This window comes from Nilaparvata lugens, chromosome X (genome assembly GCF_014356525.2).
Source record: "Nilaparvata lugens isolate BPH chromosome X, ASM1435652v1, whole genome shotgun sequence".
Classification (NCBI taxonomy): Eukaryota; Metazoa; Arthropoda; class Insecta; order Hemiptera; family Delphacidae; genus Nilaparvata; species Nilaparvata lugens.
In genome coordinates this window covers 87,356,991-87,377,853 of record NC_052518.1, presented here as the reverse complement: position 1 = coordinate 87,377,853, position 20,863 = coordinate 87,356,991, and the positions used below count along the sequence as shown (strand labels likewise).

The window sequence follows — 20,863 nt, the reverse complement described above, 5'->3', positions numbered from 1 at the left end:
ATGCTAGCTTTAAGCGGTACCCTGTTCACACGTTGCCAGCTACTGGAACAAGTCGGATGTGTTGTGTAATTCCACAGCGAGCGTGGGAAAGTAAAAGTAGTGCAGATCTTGGTTTTTTAAACAAATAGCAGAAACGCCACACAGAGTTGCCGATCAAAACTGTGTGCGTGGAATATCTATGGTTTTGTGTGAAGAACTGTTGGATATAATTATGTACCAACAAGTTACAGCGGAAAGAACGAGAAACGTTGATACGAGAGTGGATGGACAACAAGACTTTGGGGGCATCAGAGACAATAATAAATTATAAGAGAGCTTCATGCTAATGACCCGCAAGAGTAGAAAGCAGTGATGATGCTGACATAAAGCTGGCACGTCAGTCAAACAAAAATATTTGTTCTGCTGGAACTGCCAGCTGCTGGCGTGACCTTGGCTTCCTGGCTTCTCCAGTTACTGGCGTAAACCGTTTACACAGTGCCAGTCGTTGGCATCCAGTGACTGGCTACCTTAACTGGCAAGCCGACTGGTACCGAGTAAATCAGCCTTTAGTATACGCAGTATCTAGCACAAAAAAACTTTGCATGCAGAAATTGGGTATGGACTTCTCTTGATACAGATCTGTAGTCAGCTGTGATTGGTATTTTGGAAAAGTTGAGATTTAACACAATCTAGCAATGCTGATATTTTTTCGGTTCGAGGCACAAGTCTCAACTCATTCTATTCAGACTATAAGTAAATAGCTGCTTGGCTTTGTAATCATTTTGATCTACAAAAGGGGAGAGCAACTTGCTTTTGTCAATAATTAAATCCTTCATTTTCTGTTGTGAAAGGTGCCACTTGTACGCGGAAATGGGTGGTGGGTACTATCTACCTAGAGTTGTGGAACTGATTGGTGACAAAACGTATGTGTTGAACTGGGATGAAATTTTTGAATTGTTTCATAAGTTCAAGACAGAAGTGTGGCTGTGCTTCAACAATAAGGTGGGTATAAATAGCAAAATAGACTTGTTGACAATATTCTCAGGCCCGGTTGCACAACACCAGGTTTAATTAACCGTGATTTTTTTCACGAAAACCGGCCCTTAATAAGTTGATAATAATAATGAAAATAATAAATCTATAATTCTTTAAAACTAGTACCTATATTAGGGGCACTTTAGTATTGTAAACTGAAGGGATGTTTCTTCTCTTCTATAATATTTACTGGAATTATACTGCTATCAAATCTCTATTTGAAGCCTTGATTGGTTGGGAGCTTTTAGTGGATTCGTTCATTCAAATGAACAGATTATCATCATTATTTAATTGTCACCAATTCAGCAACTAGCAGCTACAAGCCAGGAACTTCTATGAAAAATACTAATAAGATTCAACTTCAGGTTTATTCATTTATTTCCATTCATTCATTTATTGAGCTAATCAAAACTGATTAATAGAATCATGTAAATCTCAAATTTTCAAACAAAACAAAGTTATTCAGCAACCGATTCAGGTCAAGAAGGCATATTCAATTTTTAATTTATACACTTGGGAATTTGATAACTTTCTGCAATCAAATTCAGGCCTTGGTCATTCTATGTAACTAAATTTTGAGCTATAAGAAAACAACAAAAGGTTGGCACTTAAATATTTTAACAATATTTAAACTTCGACTGTTCAGAAACACTCACATACACGATTCAAGAAAACTCACTATACTTGAACTCACACGCACAAATAATTTCCTGTTTCTACTCCTACTAACTCTATGGAACTTGATTCCCTATTTAATAAAATTAAAATTTATGATAACTGAAACTTGCCAATTTGTCCCTCTGAATGGAAAATGAACCCATTCAGATTCGAACTGTGGCCTTTTCACTGAAAATAATTATTCCCCCTCCTCGAGCATTGCGCATAACTTCCAGTGGAAAAGCCAAACAAAGGTCAATGCTCGTACAATTTTCAAATATAGTGGCTTTTTCGACATGAAATTGAAACTGTACTTGAAAAATGCACAAAAATTGCATTTATTTCGACAACTAATCAACAAGTTAGCAAATTCAATGAAAACATGGTCAATTCTTACACTAGAAACTCAAAGTTCAACATAAAACAAAAGTCAAAGTTCATACAGTTCACTAACCTGCGAAAATGAGAGATACACAAAAAACAACTACAATAATATCCACTCAATATCACACTATTACACTATAGGGGGTCGCGGAATCCAGCATTGAGAGATCTACATGGATCGATAGGGGAGGACATAAGACGAGTTCAACCATGTTTGCTGGATTATGCAGCCCATATACTAAAGTGTAGCCCTTACATCTTTCAATAGTTTATTATTTACATAATAGCCTACATCAATATCGGGGGTCCGAGCTTCGCTCTGGAGTACAAAATCATAGAACATTTATTACGAAAGGAGATTATAATACATTTACAGTTCATACAGAAAAGTTCTATCTAGTCACAGTGGATTGAGATTGAGATTCCCAGTGAAATGTGAAAATCTCTCTTACAAAGGCCCAGTTGCACAAAAGCCGGTTGAATTCTAATCCTGATTAATTTCATGTTAAACAAATCAGAGGAGACCATTTTAAAAAGACAGCTTCTCTGATTGGTTCTCCTGGTATTAATCAGGATTGAAATTTAACTAGATTTTGTGTAATCGGCACTATGTACCTGAATAAATGATTGCTCCAGTTCAACAGCTGAGTCATAATTTTGTTCCAGTCCAACACACATGCACTCGCTCACTCACTTCCATTATCGACAGACAACGAAATTATCAGCTGTTTTTCCAAGGATGAATAATTATTATCATTTTTGTCCTTCAGCGAGTTTTCCCAGGGATAACACCTAGTGAAATCGAATTTTATATCATAAACCTACTATGTTCCAAATTTCGTAAAAATCGTTAGAGCCATTTTCGAGATCCGTTGGACATACATAAATACATACAGAAATTGCTCGCTCAATATAATAGGGTAATTTCCATCTAAAAACATGTTTTCACATTTACAGAGTTGATTAAAATTAAGTCAATATTCCCTTAACAAGGATAATTCGACAGTAGGTTCAACTGGGTATCCTATTCGATTAGATAATTACTTTTCTGTCGCTTCAAAATTTTGGTCTGTTATCTTGGGATTATGCCCTTTCTCTACAATATCCAAGGATATACTGTAGTTGATAGTTGTACTAAAATTGATAAATGTGATGGTTTGTGTGTGGATTTGAAAAATAATACCATTTCCTATGTTATCTCATGTGATATCTCAGAAGCCAACTCCTTGTGCATTGATTTAAGTCATAAAATTATACTATATTAAGAGGACAATTAAGGATGAAATCTTTTATCTCCTTGATCCTGAGACTCTGTACTCTTGACTATCAACTTTTCTCAACAGTAAAGTTTCGCTTTGAAAGTTTGTGTGTTATTGATAACTAGTTGAATAGCACCACTCACCACTCACTTTAAATACAGAATTTTTTCTACTTGATCCCTATTTTATTCATTTATTTATTATTCATGGAGACAACAGGTCAAAAACCCATTTTGCCTCCTCCACACTATACAATAATTTCCAACATAATACAATTTTCAATAAAAAGAAGATAGAAAATATGACAAAATAATAAATTATAAAAATAGCTAATTATAAAAATATGATAATGAAATGAGACGAAAAATAGAAGAAATATACAGTCATATATAGAATAATGAAAATACATTAACTGAATTCAATAAGAAAAAATGCACACATACCTCAGTAAACTATAATCATTACTAGTATATAGACAAGAGGAAAAAAAGTGTCTGTGTAATGTACTACCACTAGCCTTTTTGAGGATAATTGAATAAAAGAAATGCAAGCGCAAATCACGAAATGATGGACCACATACTACAAGACTGAATCATATGAAATCCTTCGGAATTTGGAAGGGGAGAACCAGAAGATGTCCAAGTGCTCTGAGTAAGTATTGAAAATTCTTTGAGCTCTACTTAAAGGAAAGTTGAAATGGCTTACCGTTCTGGAGCGAGAAATATGAAATGAAAATCCAGAACGTCGAGCAATGGTATTTATATATATGTTAATTTTAGAAAGCAAGTAGGAAGAATCAATTTTATTATTCAACAGATTGTACAGAAAAACAAGTAATTTAACATCACGTCTACTTTCAGTGATTTAATATTGAACATACTTCTGAGGGAGTTGGTTGAGTAATCAAAGTGACAGAAAACCCTGTGCTTTTTATAATATATACATCTAAAAAATTTGTTTTGCAAGCGTTCTAGAAGGTGAATCTGTTCATTATGATAAGGATTCCATACTTTGCATGCATACTCTAATAGACTCCTCACAATTGACTTGTATAAGAGTAGCAGAGGTACTATATCAGTGAAGGGCGAGCATGTCCTCAAAATGAAACCCATCTGTTGATTGGCTCTGTTAGCTATGTAATCAATATGTGAATTGAAAGAAAGGTCTGGGCTGAATACTACTTCAAGGTCCTTGAACGATTCCACCTTTTCCAATGGAATACCATTTATATAGTATACACCTGCATGAGTGGAGGACTGCCGAGTGAAACTCATGAATTTACATTTATTCACATTCATTTTTAGTTCATTTTCATCACATCATCTAGACAGACTACCAATATCCCTCTGCAAATCATAGCAATCTCTTTGATAATTGATTTCTTTATATATTTTTACATCATCTGCATACAGAAGGCAAGAAGATTCACTGATGGTAGATGGTAGATCATTAATAAACAAAAAAAATAGAAGTGGACCAAGGTTAGAGCCCTGAGGAACCCCTGATGTACACTCAAAGCATTCAGATCTGAAATTGTGAATCTTTACATACTGTATTCTTGCCTCCAGATAACTCTGTAGAAAATAAACCATTGTTACACAAAATCCTAACACTTTGAGTTTCCGTATCAGATTAAATCAGATGAATCAAGTCTATGATTCATGGTGTCAAACGCTTTTGATAGATCTGTAAAGATAACATCTGTACGACCACCATGATCCAAAATTTGTGAAGCCTAACTATCAAAAACTATAAGATTGGACACAGTTGAGCGACCAGGCAGAAATCCATGTTGCTCAGGTGCAATGCTCTGACACTGCTTATAAATAATCGAATGCAGGAGCTTCTCAAAAACTATCGAAAAACAATTCAAAATGGATATTGGTCTGTAGTTTTTTATATCATTCCTATTCCCAGACTTGAAAACAGGAGTAACTCTTGCAATATTCCATTTTGAAGGAAATCTACCCGACCTTATAGCCAAGTTGAAAATGAATTTTAATGGCTCTAAAAGGACTGCAGCACAGCCCTTGACAATAAAGGTTGGAATCGCATCAGGACCCTCGGAGCAGCCCGACCTCAGCCCATTGATAGCAGACAGAATACCATTGGAAGAAACCATCCAAACTCCCCCTCCAACAATGAGCACCCAGACATCTCCGGAATCCCCATTGGCACATCAGGTGTATCAGCCTCATACACAGATTGAAAGTATTTAGAGAAACCATTAACTATATCAGCCCCAGAGTAAGACTCTCCGTCCAGTGTCATGTTTGACTCCACAAAAGAAGTTTTTCTTTTTGAATTAACGTATTTCCAGAAATCTTTTACATTATGTCGTATTCCATTTTGAACTCTAATCAAATACGCCTCATAAGATAGTGTAATTCTGTTTTTCAGGGATGCTCGTGAAGTTTTTAATTTATTATCATGATAAGGCGAAGTTTTTCTCTTTCTTGAGCACTTATTTTTTATTCCCAAATCTGATATGATATCAGATGTAAACCAAGGAGGATACTTATTATTTGATATATTCATCCTCCTCCTTGGAATAAATTCATCAAACTTTTTGTGAAGTACTTCATAAAAATTATCTACAGCAGAGTCAACATCACCGCAACGAAAAACAGAGTCCCAACTGCAATCGCGGAGTCCGCATTAGAGGCCGAGATAGTCCCCCTTGGAATAGTCATACGAATATTCGGGTGAACGATTTGAGTGGAGCTCTGACCGGGCTCTCACCGCATATGAGGCTTCCACACATAATGCAGGGTGATAACAGTCTTAAGGGAGGAGGAGTGGATCATCGCATCTGGCAAGTTGCTCAAAACAATATCCAGTGTTCTACCGAGCTCATTTTGCACTCAATTATAACAAATCAGATCATAGAATGACATTAAACGACAAAGAAATTTTGCTTTGCATGAGCCAGAAGAGAGATCATAAGTATCAGAGCTAATTTCGGGTAAATTGAAATCACCAATAATCATTTAATTTCCATTGAGTAAGCTATTCAAGGATTCAATGTATTCACAGTAACCAAGAAAAACATTTGAAGGAGTGGAAGGTGGCATATAAACAGCATTTATATGACAATCAGTTGATTTTTATTTAAGTTTAACCCCTACGGGGTTAATCATTACAATAATAATCATTACAGATAGCTCACTACAGAGCTCCGATTGCAATGATCTTCTCATCTCACTGCGATAAGTACTCCACCCCTCCCCCCATGCGTCTGCCATCACCCTCTCCTCTATCACTCTGATAGACAGAGTAGCGGTCATCAAAAATTTCACAACTGATTATGCCGTCGTGCAACCAGGTCTCAGTCAATACTATCAAATCTTTGCACTTAGAAGAGATTCATACAGATTCGAGGTTTTTGTACGTAATCCTCTAACATTTTGATAGTACACAGACAAAGAAGAAATTAATGACATATATTAAAAGAAGAAAAAAATGAAATAATATTATAAATACAAATAAATGACAAGGAGTGAAAAAAAAGATGAACAAAATAAAATATAAGTCGATCATCTCAGCCTACCGGTAACAAACTGTTTTCAATATTGTAAAATATTAAAGACAAGAAAAAAAATTACTCTCCTCCGTTATTAAAGTTATCTCAGCAAACTGTTTTCTATATTGTGAATTATTAAAGAAAAATTATTATTAAAAAAGGAAAATTACTCTCTTACGTTAAGGTTAATGATGTTCAAATTACCTAAATCAGATTCTCATCCTCAATCAGCAAATAACTTGGGTCATCACCACTATTCTATCCATTTACATTTCAAGAATTATATTAATTAAAGGAAAAAATAAATTTTAAATAGCAGAACCTTTAATGAATAAAATACTAGATATTTGGTCTTCAGTATGGATAACCACCTTACTTAGTACCACCACAACTACTCAGAAAGATTCTATAATAATGAAAACACCAATTGTAAAAGAAAACAGAGTGACTGCAATGTGCAATAAGATTAGAAGCAAGAACGAGAAATGTTATCGGAAGACCTAGCAATACTGTAAGTGAGAATGAGATAAAAGTATTCGATAGTTCTGTTGATATAGCGTAGAATAAGTTGCAGAAAGAAAAACATACAGTTAGAGCAGTTAGTGAATTGATAAGACTATACCACGCATTGTTAAATAGTAAACGAATTCCAATATTTTTTTATTAATATAATATAGCCTTATAATCCATTACCAGGAACAATCAAAACAATCTCTAGTACATTTATTTCGTTATTATTTGCTGTTCTATTGAAAGGTTCCTTACCAATTTCATTAAGATTGAAAATTCATTTAAGCTAATTATAAATTGTTTATCAATTTCCAGGACTCCAGATAGGAGAAGCAGTTATTTTAAATCACAAACGCAAGTCTCATAGAAAACATTCATTCGGTTGAGTTGATAATAACTCTATGTAGTTAAGTTGATAGCTGAGAGAACAATGATAATAATGGATTAACAGTTGTAAAATTCTGATTGATTATTGATTAATGAATAAAAACAGATACGTGAAATCGAATAATAATACACTCTAGATTTGACACAATTCATTTCCGAAAAACAATATATATTATATGAGACCTACAATATAGGGAAAATAAATTAAATCTTTAACAATTGACTGTAGTTGGTACAGCTTTCAAGTCCTTCTCACATCGTACGGTATAGATTCTACCGTTCTCAACAATTCTTATCTTTATTGTACCAGTCTTGTCCACCCAAACATATTTGAAGCCAAATTACATTTGAAGTTTTCTAGCTTTGGAGAGAAGTATTTTTCGTGGAGCCGTTAAAGAAAAGTTTATAAAAACTGGGTGGGTCTCACCTTGCATCGCCATGTGCCTGGTCGACAGCTTGTTTACACTACGCTTCTGCTACATAATCTCGTGAGCGATCGTGCGTCCAACAAACTTCACTATGATTGGTGGCGGATTTCGTGAATCAGGTCTCTTTTTAAGACGATGACAGCAGTCAATCTCCTCTGCACCTATGTGCACACCTACAGCTTGGCAAGTTTGGAGCACCACCTTCGAGACGACCTCCTGATCTGCGACTGGAATACCGCGTATCACCAAAGTATTTCGTCTTCCATACTGCTCCAGATCGTCGGCTTGCATCGACAGGTCATTAATTTCCTGCTTTAGAGCTTCATTTTTAGCTTGCAGAGTCCTTATTATTTCCTGCTGGGATGCGATCAATTCTCCCTGTGTAAGAAGAATTTCAGCGTTGTTGTCGAGTTTTGCATGACACGAACTGAGGGACTCTTGTAATTTCTCGAAGCTGCTCATAACTTGCCGCTTGAATCAATCATTCAAGGCCTCAGTATACAGGTCCTCGGAGCCTGATGAATTGACGGACACACCAGCGCTGGAAGTTTTTACTGGAGTCGATTGAGCCCCGATGACTACGGTGACCCGCCAAACAGCTTCCGTACTTCCAAGAACTCTTCCTCAAGAGTTCGAGCTCAACTCCACTTGGATCTCTGTCCGACTCTCCCCTGATACATTTTCCATGGAAAATCGAGCCACACTCAGCGCATACCACTTTGACCTTGTCGGATCTTCCAACCAACACATTGCACTCCGCAAATGCACTCATTTTAGTACTGTAATAAAGATTTAATTCGGCTTGAAAACTGTTAAAACGAATAAATCAACGAAAGAACCGGCAGGCTTAGAAAGATTACCGACCAAACTAAGCCAATCTATTCATAAATCAACCGGTAGCCGATAAGAGAGAACGGAACGAAAAACGTCTGCTCGCAATCAACTCTCTGATAGAACTGATGCTTGAAATTCTCGTCTGCTCGCAATCAACTCTCTGATAGAACTGATGCTTGATTTTCCATGCTTGAAATTGGTTATCTATACTAAAATAAAGGAAAGAACTGGCTTATACACGTACAGGATAGGAAAATTATGTTTTCCTACAGTTACCTTGAAAAGTGGCCATTGCTGCACTGATTACAGAACGCAAAGAATCACTTTTCCGCTCTAGTGCGGGAAAATTTTTTTCTGCACTCCAGATTTGCAACATGGCAACGCAAAATAGTTGCTGGGTTATATGGAGGATTAGTGCACAAAGACAAAAATGAAGTTGGTAGGCCTAACTGCACTGACTGCACTGGGCTGCTATAGTGTTGTGGTGCACGTTTGTCATAATATTAAGGACACCGAGTTGGAGGACAGCACAGCCGCACCCACCCACACACCACACAGCCATTCAAACACTACTACTACATTCTATTTTTTTATTCATAATAGAATTACACAGAAAAAAATTTCATGCATTTCAGGCAGTTTTACCCATTATTACCCACTTTTCATATTCAATGGTAACTGTAGGAAAAATTTAATGTGAAATAGGTGCGCAAAGTTCCTCTGCTGCACTCAGCAAACCATTCCGCCCTCGCCTACGGCTCGGGCGTAAACATTTCTTTCCGTGCAGCAAACTGTCACTTTGCGCACTAGTTGCACAAATAACTATAGACGCATCATCACGTCTGAACTGAAATTAACTTGAAATTTCGCATATATATTCTTAATTAACCTAGGATGGTTATAGGCCTATTTTCAATTCTTCAATATTTCATTACGTCAAGTTTACAGTTTGTCAAGTTAAAAAGTAGAACCTTGCAAAGCACGGGTTTCCTGTTAGTCACAAATATATAGAAAGATGTATCTAATAATTTTTAAGTTTACAACAGGAATAATGAATTCAATTTAGTGATTGCTTTGTTAGTACTCCGAATAAATAAACATTTGGTTCATACCTTAACCTCGTGGGTTAAGTGGAAAACACATAACTTGTAATGTTTCTTTAAAAGTAGAATGAAGAAATTTATTCATCGTTTTCAGGATAGAATGATAAGGATCGACAGCCAGTGGGAAGGCAAAGGAGAGGCTATGTCCATTTTTGCTCTCAGACACACTGATACTGTACAATTTGAAATTATTGAAGAACCCAATGACAAATACATTGTAAGAGTCAATGAAACTATCTACTATAACCATGTGAACTCCAAGGTTGTCAAGTATGGTGAGTTCATTCATTAATTGAGGACAAGACCATAGAAGGCGCTTCTTGGGGCGTTTACAGACGAGTCGGCAGGGCAGGAAGCTCTCCGATTGGCTGGCTATTATCGAACGCCAACCCAATCAGTCAATTGGAGAGCTACCTGCCCTACCGACTCATTTGAAAACGCCCGGAAACCCTGCCCAATATGGTCTTGTCCTTATTCATTCATATTCTATCCATTTAACGGTTGTGTAGCGTTGTTTCCACTAATTCTTGTTAAGCGTTGTCCATGAACCGCAATTTTGTAGTATGGAAATACTGTTCACAACCTATGCACTGAGTAGACTCGTCCCTTTTGTATCATAAACCTACAGTATTTTTTCTACAGTATTCGAATTTTTCGCATAATCGCTACGATTTATTTATAATTTATTCCATGAATCATTTGGCTTCAGAGTTTCTGAAATAACTAATTTTTTACAAGTTTTCAGTGATTATTGAGTTGAATATTTAACACGCGAGTAGTCGTACGCACTTGCAGAACGTCAGTGGTCGCGCGTCAGCATTTTGCTCACACTCACCCTTATGGCTCCCTAGACTATAAACAGTTGGTTTCGACAATGCTCTTTCAATATTCATTAATTTCAAATCTTTCTCAACGTGTTATATGTTAGTATATACTATTAAATAATATATAATAACATAACACAGTTGAGCAACATTCAAATATTGTAACAGACATGAGAAAAATACGTCTAAAATTCAATGGTCATATCATGAGGCTCCCTGACCATAGAATCACAAAAAAATAGTAAAATATGTAGCTTCGCTTGCCTATGGAGGAGAATGGATTAGGGATGTAAAGAAAGATCTAGTTTTGGCAGGAATTACTGATGATGAAATTAAAAATAGAAATAATTTCAAAACAAATGTGAACAAATGGGAAATTATTCCAGAGATAAAAGAACCAAGAGTTGGCACAAGATGGAGTCAACAAATGCCGAGAATATTGATTGGAACAGCTGAAGTTAAAAACGCAATCTCAAAAACCAGCAACTGGTCTGCGCCTGGACCAGACAAGCTCCACAATTTTTGGTTGAAAAGGCTTCCAATCTTCCATCAATTCATAGCAAGTCACTTTTCCTCATTTCTTGAGAGTCCCAACAGAGTTCCACAATTTCTCACCAAAGGAGTGACATACTTGCTTCCTAAAAATGATAGAACTCATGACCCTTCCCAATATAGGCCAATCACTTGCCTATGTACACTATACAAGGTTCTCACTGCATGTATAACAGATCAAGCGCAGTCATACTTGAGTCGGGAGAGACTGCTGGCTGATGAGCAGAAAGGCTGTATGAAAGGTGGGCTGGGCTGCAAGGAGGTTTTGACCATTGACTCAGTGGCAATGGGACAAGCTGTCAAAAAGAAAAGGCATATTCATATGGCTTATATTGACTACCGAAAAGCCTTTGACAGTGTCCCTCACTCCTGGTTGATTGAAGTCCTGTATATTTACAAAATTGACAACTCAGTCATAATGCTGCTGAAGCATCTCATGTCGATGTGGGGGACAGTGCTGAAAATGAGAAATAATGCTGGACAAATTCAGACCAATACTATACCAGTCTGTCAAGGTATTTTCCAAGGGGATAGTTTGAGCCCACTGTGGTTTTGTTTAGCTCTGAACCCATTGTCTGCATTACTCAATTCCACAACACATAGATTCAAGCTGAAGGGAGAAGCAAGAGAAATTCATCCACTGTCCCACATGATGTATATGGATGATATCAAGCTCTATGCAGGTACTGAAAATCAACTGAAGGAAATGCTGGGTCTGGTTAGAACCTTTTCTGCTGATATCTGCATGGCATTTGGTCTGGAGAAGTGTAGGACACTCAGTGTTGTGAAAGGTCAAGTCGTGGCACAAATGATTGATGAGGACCTGGAGAGTGCTTTTGCAGCGATGGGGCCAAGTGATGTCTACAAGTACTTGGGCTTTTGCCAGGCTAGACAAATAGACCAGAAGAATGTCAAGCAGAAAATGAAAGATACATACCTGACCAGACTGAGGAGACTTTTGAAGACTCAGCTAAATGGCAATAATATGTTCAAGGCCATCAACACTTATGCAATACCTGTGCTGACTTACTCATTCGGTGTTGTTTGTTGGACTGCAACTGATTTGGAAGATCTTATGAGATCAACAAGAGTGCTCCTCACTAAGTTCAGAGCTCATCACCCCAAGGCCTGTATGGAGAGGCTCATATTGCCAAGAAAGAAAGGCGGGCGCGGGCTCATTGATATAAAATGGGCTTGTGAGAGACAAATCGGAAGCATGAAAACATACTTCATGGAGAAGGAGGGTGGCTTGTATGCAGTGGTGAGAAAAGCTGATAAAGGGTACACTCCACTTAATCTTCCTGAGCTGCCTACTGCGGACTTTAAAACCAACAGACAGCATGAGAGTGAGATTCTGGAGCAATGGAAGTCGAAGCAGCTTCATGGAAGACATGCATTTGCCTTATATCAGCCTGGAGTTGATGAGGAGGCTTCCAATGCATGGCTTTGGCACAGGGACCTGTTTATTGAAACGGAAGGATTCTTGGTGGCAATACAGGATCAAGTAATCGCAACAAAAAATTATCAAAGGCATATAATGAAGCTGCCTATAGATGATGATTCATGCAGACGTTGTGGCTTGGCATCTGAGACTATTCAGCACATCATGTCTGCATGTCAATCACTGGCAGCTACTGACTATTTAAAGCGCCACAATGCAGTAGCTGGGATCTTGCATCAGGATCTTGCTCTGAAGTACCAAATCATCAATCAGAAGCTGCCCTACTACTTGTACAAGCCATCCCCAGTCTTGAAGAATGAGACACATAAGTTATATTGGGATCGGTCGGTGCTGACAGACAGAACAGTTGCTCATAATAGGCCAGATATCATCCTCATGGATAAGGTAGCCAAGGAAACAACACTAATAGATGTTGGCATACCATGCTGCCACAACTTGGACCAGTATTATAATGAAAAGGTCTCCAAGTACCTTCCCTTGGTTGCTGAGATCAAGGATGTCTGGATGCAAGAAAAGGTCACAATTGTTCCTGTCATTATCTCCACGGTTGGAGTTGTAACTAGAAAAGTGTCAGCAAATCTTTGTCAGATGGGAATATCGAAAAGTGCAAAATTTGCCATGGAAAAAGCAGTTGTTCTCAGCACAGCATCCATTGTGAGATCATTTTTGAACATTTCAGTTTAGAAGTAATGCACCAAAGTCTTGCCAAAGGCCGACTTTGACTGCAATAAACACTCACTTGTCATGTGATGAATGAAATGATACAAAATAATAATAATAATAATAATAAAATAATAATAATAATAATAATAATAATAACATGATACATAGAGGAGATTCCAAAAATAAATACTGCATATTCATTGTTGGAATCTATCATTTTTATGGGATAAAAATAATCTAACCATGCATGGAATGAATATACCTTCTTTTTCACTCATTTTTTGACATCTAGATAGATTAGAAAGATAATGAAAGTTTAAATCAGAATATGGAATATAAAATAGGAATACCTTTATATTAAAATCAGTCAACGTTCATTCTGTCATTCTCAAACTTTTCAAGGACTCAAACTGTTCAAGGTTGTCTAGAGGACAGTCACAGGGAGGATTACATGAGCTGTCAACCTTGGAGAACGAAAATTCCCAAAGCTACATACAAAAGTTACAATTGTGCGGCAATTTATCGATATATTTATTGTATATCATCCTTCTAAATAGAAAAATTTTAGTTTGTAGTTTTTTGACTTGAAAATTTTAGAAAGTGAAATGTAACCTAGCCTATTATCTTTTTGAATGTTACTGTTCATAAAATTTAGGAGAAAAACTGTTTTGAACTGAGAATGTTGCTCTTTTCAAGGCATCGCTATAATTATATGATTTGTGAATTATTGTATTGATGAATGAAATAGATAAATGATCATTGAAATTATATACTCTGTTAATTAATCATATTTCAACATTGTTAAATAGCAATGTGGCAACGTTGCATAGCTAGAAAAAGATCTGCTTTGTTGAATGATAGGCAAGGATAGCAACATCAATGTTAATCAAATACTGCCATTATAACGTGTATCTCACTATAGTACTCAACGAATTGCTCTAATTTTTCTCTGATCAAATCCATTTGGTTTAATTCTTATTGAAAAACGTTTTTCGCAGATGGTGAAATCTCGCTCATGAAATTGAAGGAACAAGATCCATCAAGAAAGAAAAAATCAAGGTGAGAATCTTGTGATAATAATAATAATAATCAATTTCAGAAATTGTAAAAAAAGGCTCAAAAGTAAGAAAATCTTGTGACAGTATTATATTGTTCGTACTCCAAAGATGAATGCACTATTGCATTCATGTAACATTCATTATGTGCATCATTGCATTCATGCACCATTCATTATCTGCATTATTGCACTCAGCCTCCATTAATAATAATAATAATATTATTATTATAGCCTCCATTGATGATGCATTAGGCTGAGCCTTGTGGTTATGCACAATACTGCGATTCGCATGATGGTGACGGCACAATTCCAAACCGCGCTTAGTAGCAACCCCTATCTCTTGAATTTTTCTCAGGGGCAACTACAGCAGCCCCTATGAATTCAATTGTTGGGTTTAATCAATTTATATTCATAGGTTGCCATTCCGTTCAACAATCCCAGGGGTAGTGGAGTTGGAATCGTTTTATAGCTCGAAGAGATGGATTTTGTTAATTAGTCCAGTCAAATGATTGTTTTTCAGAAAACAGCCTCGAAAGAATTTTTCTTGTCGGTTTTATAAGTATTTTGGGCGCTGATCCATATTATAAGTATTTGGAGTGATCCGTGGTCTAGTGGATAGAGTGCCTGCGTAGCAGCATAGAGATCCCGGGTTCGAACCCCTCTCATTACCAAAATCTCATTATCAAAAGCCATACGAATTTATTTTTATTTGGGCGCTGAATTCGAATCTGAAATTTGCTGACACGCCAGAGGACGGCTTCACCTGTAAAAAAGGGTGTAGCCGCCCTCTGGCGTGTCAGCAAATTTCAGATTCAAATTCAGCGCCCCAAAATACATATATGAAACTGACGAGAAAAATTGTTTCATAAAAAAACGACGATTTGACTGGACTAATTTGTTGCCTGTGAGAGTTAAGCTTCATACACACCAAACTATTTTGATCTGCAGAGTGGCAGAGCAACAGAGCACAGATATCTGAGCGTCCGCAGAGTTAGTATTCACACTAAAAAAACATCTGTGGGCCGACAGAGCTTTTCACTCTGCTCTCAGTTGCGCTCTGACTCTGGCCGAAGGAAGATGATGTCAAACCAGTATGTGCCGTGGTGTAGAAGTTCATTTTATAAAAGTGCTCCTTGGATCAATAGGGACAACGATGATAGCAGTGACGATGATCTGCTTTTGTTATACTCTAGTAGTAGTGGTAGATCTCATTGGGTGCACCCAATAAATGAAAAAAAGAAAAAATTATGGCGAGTTTCATCACTTGATGCAAGATCTTCAATCTGATGAAGACAGATTTAGGGGGTACTTCAGACTTAGTAAGGACCAATTTAGTGAAGTTTTGTCATTTATTGATGATAAAATTAAAAAAGAAGATACCAACTACAGAGAATGTATAAGTAGTAGAGAACGACTAGCTGTCTGCTTAAGGTGAGCTATTTGGCATAATTCAACTCAATAGTTACTGTACATTCATCATTCTATTCAGTCAAAATAAATCATACAATACTAGGATCATATTTCATTAATGAAAACCATTTCCACTTCAAAAGCATGCCTACCAACTCCAGAAAAATAAAAATACCTTTGTTCTGAGCAAATTTCTCTGTTACCGTATGGCCAGTTTCACACGGCAGAGACCTCGCTCCTGGAATATCATATTACGGAAGATCATATTTCATATTTTGCAGCTCTCCTGTACTTTCACATGGGGATCTTACGAATAAGCCGACAGATCCAACAACTATGCCGACGTTTGCTCAAACCTATGACTCATCACTTTTTCTCAAAGTCTAACTTCCTTAAAAATATAGATAGAAGATTTCTGATTTCGGATTTGGATTCAGCGACCTCAAATTCTTTAAAGCGTAAGTCCCATTTTCAAAAATACCCGAAAACAAGGGAGTTATAGCTGTTTTTAATATAGCTTTCCATTATCATATGATTATATAGTACATACTAAGATAATAATACTCCTGCCTCACAAAGGGACAGGCAAAGGTTTTAAGAAGTTTTTGAACACCTGAGAAGTTTATACATAAACATTTTTAATTTTTAAAAATTCTAGTTTTCCAAAAAAATATTGAACTATGAAAAGATGAATCCAAATATGAAATCATAAATCATCTCCACTCATCACCCAATAAAATAGGAGGAAAAGGAATGTTGTACAGTAAAATTCACTGAATTTCAATTGTCATTCAACAATCCAATTTATCAGGTTCAAATCGTTGAATATCACTTTAAATTCCCAGCAATTATTGACTATTTCTTTTTACAATCAGAAAAATCTATTATGAACATACAGTATAAACATTGTGCTGATCTGAATCGATCTATGGTAATAATAGGAATTGAGAGAATAGAAAATGTCATGGCATTCCAAGTAGTGATGTCTGTGTATTAGAACTGCTGAGTTGATAATGCATACTGAAAAAAAGTCATGAATAGCTCAGACCAGCCTGGCGACTTTGATGCTTTTGAAACCAGAATCTTGTTTTATTTTTATTAAAGAATGATACGGAATGAAAACCATGTATCATAGTACAAAGCTTTGTATCATGAGTAAGATTGACAATCATGGCTTGTCGATTCTAGTTGCTGACCTAAATCCTCATTCCTCAGTCGTAGAACTATGGACCAAGCGCGAGCATTTGCCTTTTATGTCATATACCGTTGACACAAACTTATGAAAAGCTTGATAGCTTGAATAGTGATCTGATATTTGTTACACGTTTTTATTCTAAGACATAATATGTCTTAGACTAATTTTTAATGTTTCTTCAATCGGCAGGAAAACTTTGGTTTTTCAAAGTTATCTTACTCCCTTATTTTGGGGTATTTTCAGAAATCAAGATAAATAACCTACCAAATTTCCTACACGAATACAGTGTAAGTTGTATTATAATAGCTAGAGTACTTACGTACTGTATAGTACAGTACCTGTTCGTTTTTACCGTATAATTATATGATAATAGAAAGCTTTATTAAAAACAGCCATAACTTCCTTGTTTTCGGATATTTTCGAAAATGGGACTTACGCTTATAAGAATTTGGGGTCGCTGAATCCAAATCCGAAATCAGAAATCTTCTATCTATATTTTTAAGGAAGTTAGACTTTGAGAAAAAAGTGATGAGTCATACTTTGTGGAAACGTCGGCACAGTTGTTAGATCTTGCCTCTGCTTGCCTCGAGGGGAAAAGACGTGACAAAACGAGGTTCCTGGATAGGAGTCACCATGTGAAAGACACGATTTGACTCAATGTACTTCGACAAAAAAACGAGAACACTGTTCAGTGTTCAAGTTGCACGTCTCCTATCGTGTGAAAGAGGCCTATGTGTTTCAGGTAATGTTTAGAAGGCGTTTCTTCAAGATCTCTGCCGATTCCTCATTTTTCATTTTTTTAAGCAAACGCGAGCCAAATTATTAATTTCAAGGCACTGAATCCGAATCTGAAATTATAATTTTTCTATCTCAATTTTTACGTGATTAAGGTTTTTGATGAGAGAACTTTATCGAAAACATCCGCTCGGATGCCTGGAGAAAATGCCGCTCCCAGAGCGATTCGAAAACATCTGCAGGCCAGCAGAGTTTTCTCGGAAACGTCGGCTGGCCGATACTGGTTGATACGCAGAGTGCGGTGTATATAACTGCATTGCTTAAGCCGGCGACAGATCTTTTTCCATCCATCCTGCAGAGCTGACGAGTTTGGTGTGTATACTACTTAAAATAGCTGTGGATGAATGGATGGTAAAAGATCTGTCGCCGGCTTAAGCAATGCAGTTATACACACCGCACTCTGCGTATCAACCGATATCGGCCAGCCGACGTTTCCGAGAAAACTCTGCTGGCATGCAGATGTTTTCGAATCGCTCTGGGAGAGATTTTCTCCAGGCATCCGAGCGGACATTTTCGATAAAGTTCTCTCATCAAAAACCTAAATCACGTAAAAATGGAGATAGAAAAACTCGCCATAAATTTTTCTTTTTTTATTTATTTGGTGCACCCAATGAGATCAATGATACCACTACTACTAGAGTATAACAAAAGCAGATCATCGTCACTGCTATCATCGTTGTCCCTATTGATCCAAGGAACACATTTTTCTAAAATGAACTTCTACACCACGGCACATACTGGTTTGACATCATCTTCCTTCGGCCAGAGTCAGAGCGCAACTGAGAACAGAGCAAAAAGCTCTGTCGGCCCACAGATGTTTTTTGATGTGAACACAAACTCTGCGGACGCTCAGATATCTGTGCTCTGTTGCTCTGCCACTCTGCAGATCAAAATAGTTTGGTGTGTATAAAGCTTTAAGATATTATACCGAGATTGGTTTGAAAAATATTGAGCTCTTCCAACACATTTTGGACACTTAGAAAGATGGATGGTTTCTACAGCATGTGCTCAAAATTCAAAGTTAAATGCTGAAGTATTTTGAAAATATCATTGATTCTAGTCTATATAATAAGAGAGAGTATAGTTGTGTTTGTCCGCATCAAAGCATGTTGTCAACTTGTGGATTGCATACCGGAAAAACGGGAATGATTTAGATCTCCAATTTTTGCACAAAGATTCTAAAAATATCTATCTCGTGCACCTCGAAGCCAAGATTCCAATTTTCCTTCTAGATTTTTCAGAAATAATATCCAAATTTCATTCATGAGACATGAATATACATACTATATTTTAATATAGAACTATAATCTAGAGAGATTCAAAACAGATGGTTAAAATTGGTAACTACATTAATAACCAGTCCAATTTTGTCAAGTTGGCATTAAGTTGAGGAAGTTTTCTAAACAAGATTTGAGTTCTGTCACTTTATTATGTTAGTACCAAGTTTAAGTACTTATCTATACTATAATAAAGGATAGAACTGGCTTATACACATACGGGATAGGGGAATTATGGTTGACGCATCATCACGTCTAAACTACTGGACTGAAATTAACTTGAAATATTCTACTTACAGATTCTTAATCAACCGAGGATGGTTCTAGGCCTACTTCAAACTTTTCAAGATTCCACTCGGTCAAGTTTTCAGTTTATCAAGTTTTAAAATAGACCCTCACGGTTACTGCTAGTATATTAAGAGAGTTAATTTTGATATTTTGCAGATCTTTCATGGATTCTATTGCCAGAGTTGCATCGAAAGCACTGAAAGCTGTAACTTGTCAAGGTCCCGCTCCACACGAATAGCGCTAGGATGATAGCTTTCCATTTATTCTCAATTATTCTTCCATAAATACACTTCATATATTCAGTTGTCGAGTTTGCAAAGCTGCTATAGTGAGGTCCACGTTATAATGGCAGTGTTTGATTAGCAATGGTATTGCTATCCTTGTCTATCATTCAACAAAGCGGATAGCGCAATCTCTGTTGCCAGATTGTCTTTTAATAATGTAGTATTCATAATTAATTAAAAAATATTCAATCTTAATTATAAAAATTTATTATGTAATTATTGGAGAATATAATTACTTGCTTAATAAAATATAATTGAGTATTTTAAACGAGAATGAACAGTAAGTTAATATTACATCAATGAAACTGTATCAGCTATCGTCTATAGAAGTCATTGACAAGACAGAGGATCGGCTACGTTGTTCTGCTATCTTTCTTCACTGCCATTATAACGTGGACCTCACTATACATTAGCCTCTAGCGTTGAACGAAGATGGTGCATATACGGGATGTACTCAAAGATAAGCCTACCCTTATTAGGTATACTGCACTTCTTGCGATTTGAAAGTTTGTTGTGTTGCAATTGTTTATTTTGTTCAAAAATAAAAAAATATATAAATTCCGTTTTGTGTATGTTGCTCATTTTAGAATAGAAAACCTGTGCCTGAAAATTTGTTCCAATACCGTAGGCTACATTTATTTATTCATACATTGATAGATACAATATCATTCTCAACTATGAATGATTGGGAAAGACACAGCAGGCTCAAAGCCCAAAACTGTCACAGAATAATTCTCTATTGTTCCTAAATGAAGAATAATTACCCAGCGTACAGGTTCACTTGAAAAGATCACTTGTAGAGAGATCAATAATGGACTTTTGAAAAAAATGTTCAAAAATCAAAATCACTCATACTCTCAGAAATGATAGTACTTGAATTTCACCAATGTGATGACATATTATTGTTCCTCTCGTCAAATACTATCATTCCTGAAAGTTTGAGTGATTTTGATTTCT

At 36.5% G+C, this 20,863-nt stretch overlaps 1 protein-coding gene across 3 annotated transcripts in view; it reads left to right on the top strand.

Annotated features, from left to right (window-relative positions):
- LOC111064557 overlaps window positions 1-20,469 on the top strand; it is a 595,337-nt gene extending 574,868 nt beyond the window's left edge. For 2 of the 3 annotated variants that reach the window (XM_039441821.1, XM_039441819.1), the window contains 4 exons: window positions 831-981; window positions 10,194-10,374; window positions 14,599-14,659; window positions 19,779-20,468. In XM_039441821.1, the coding sequence (XP_039297755.1) occupies window positions 831-981; window positions 10,194-10,374; window positions 14,599-14,659; window positions 19,779-19,860 (475 nt within the window). In that variant the 3' untranslated portion in view covers window positions 19,861-20,468. Of the gene's footprint in view, window positions 1-830; window positions 982-10,193; window positions 10,375-14,598; window positions 14,660-19,778 lie in introns of all 3 variants that reach the window. The other variant, XM_039441820.1, reaches the window with a different exon arrangement.
- Window positions 20,470-20,863: the final 394 nt, after the last annotated feature.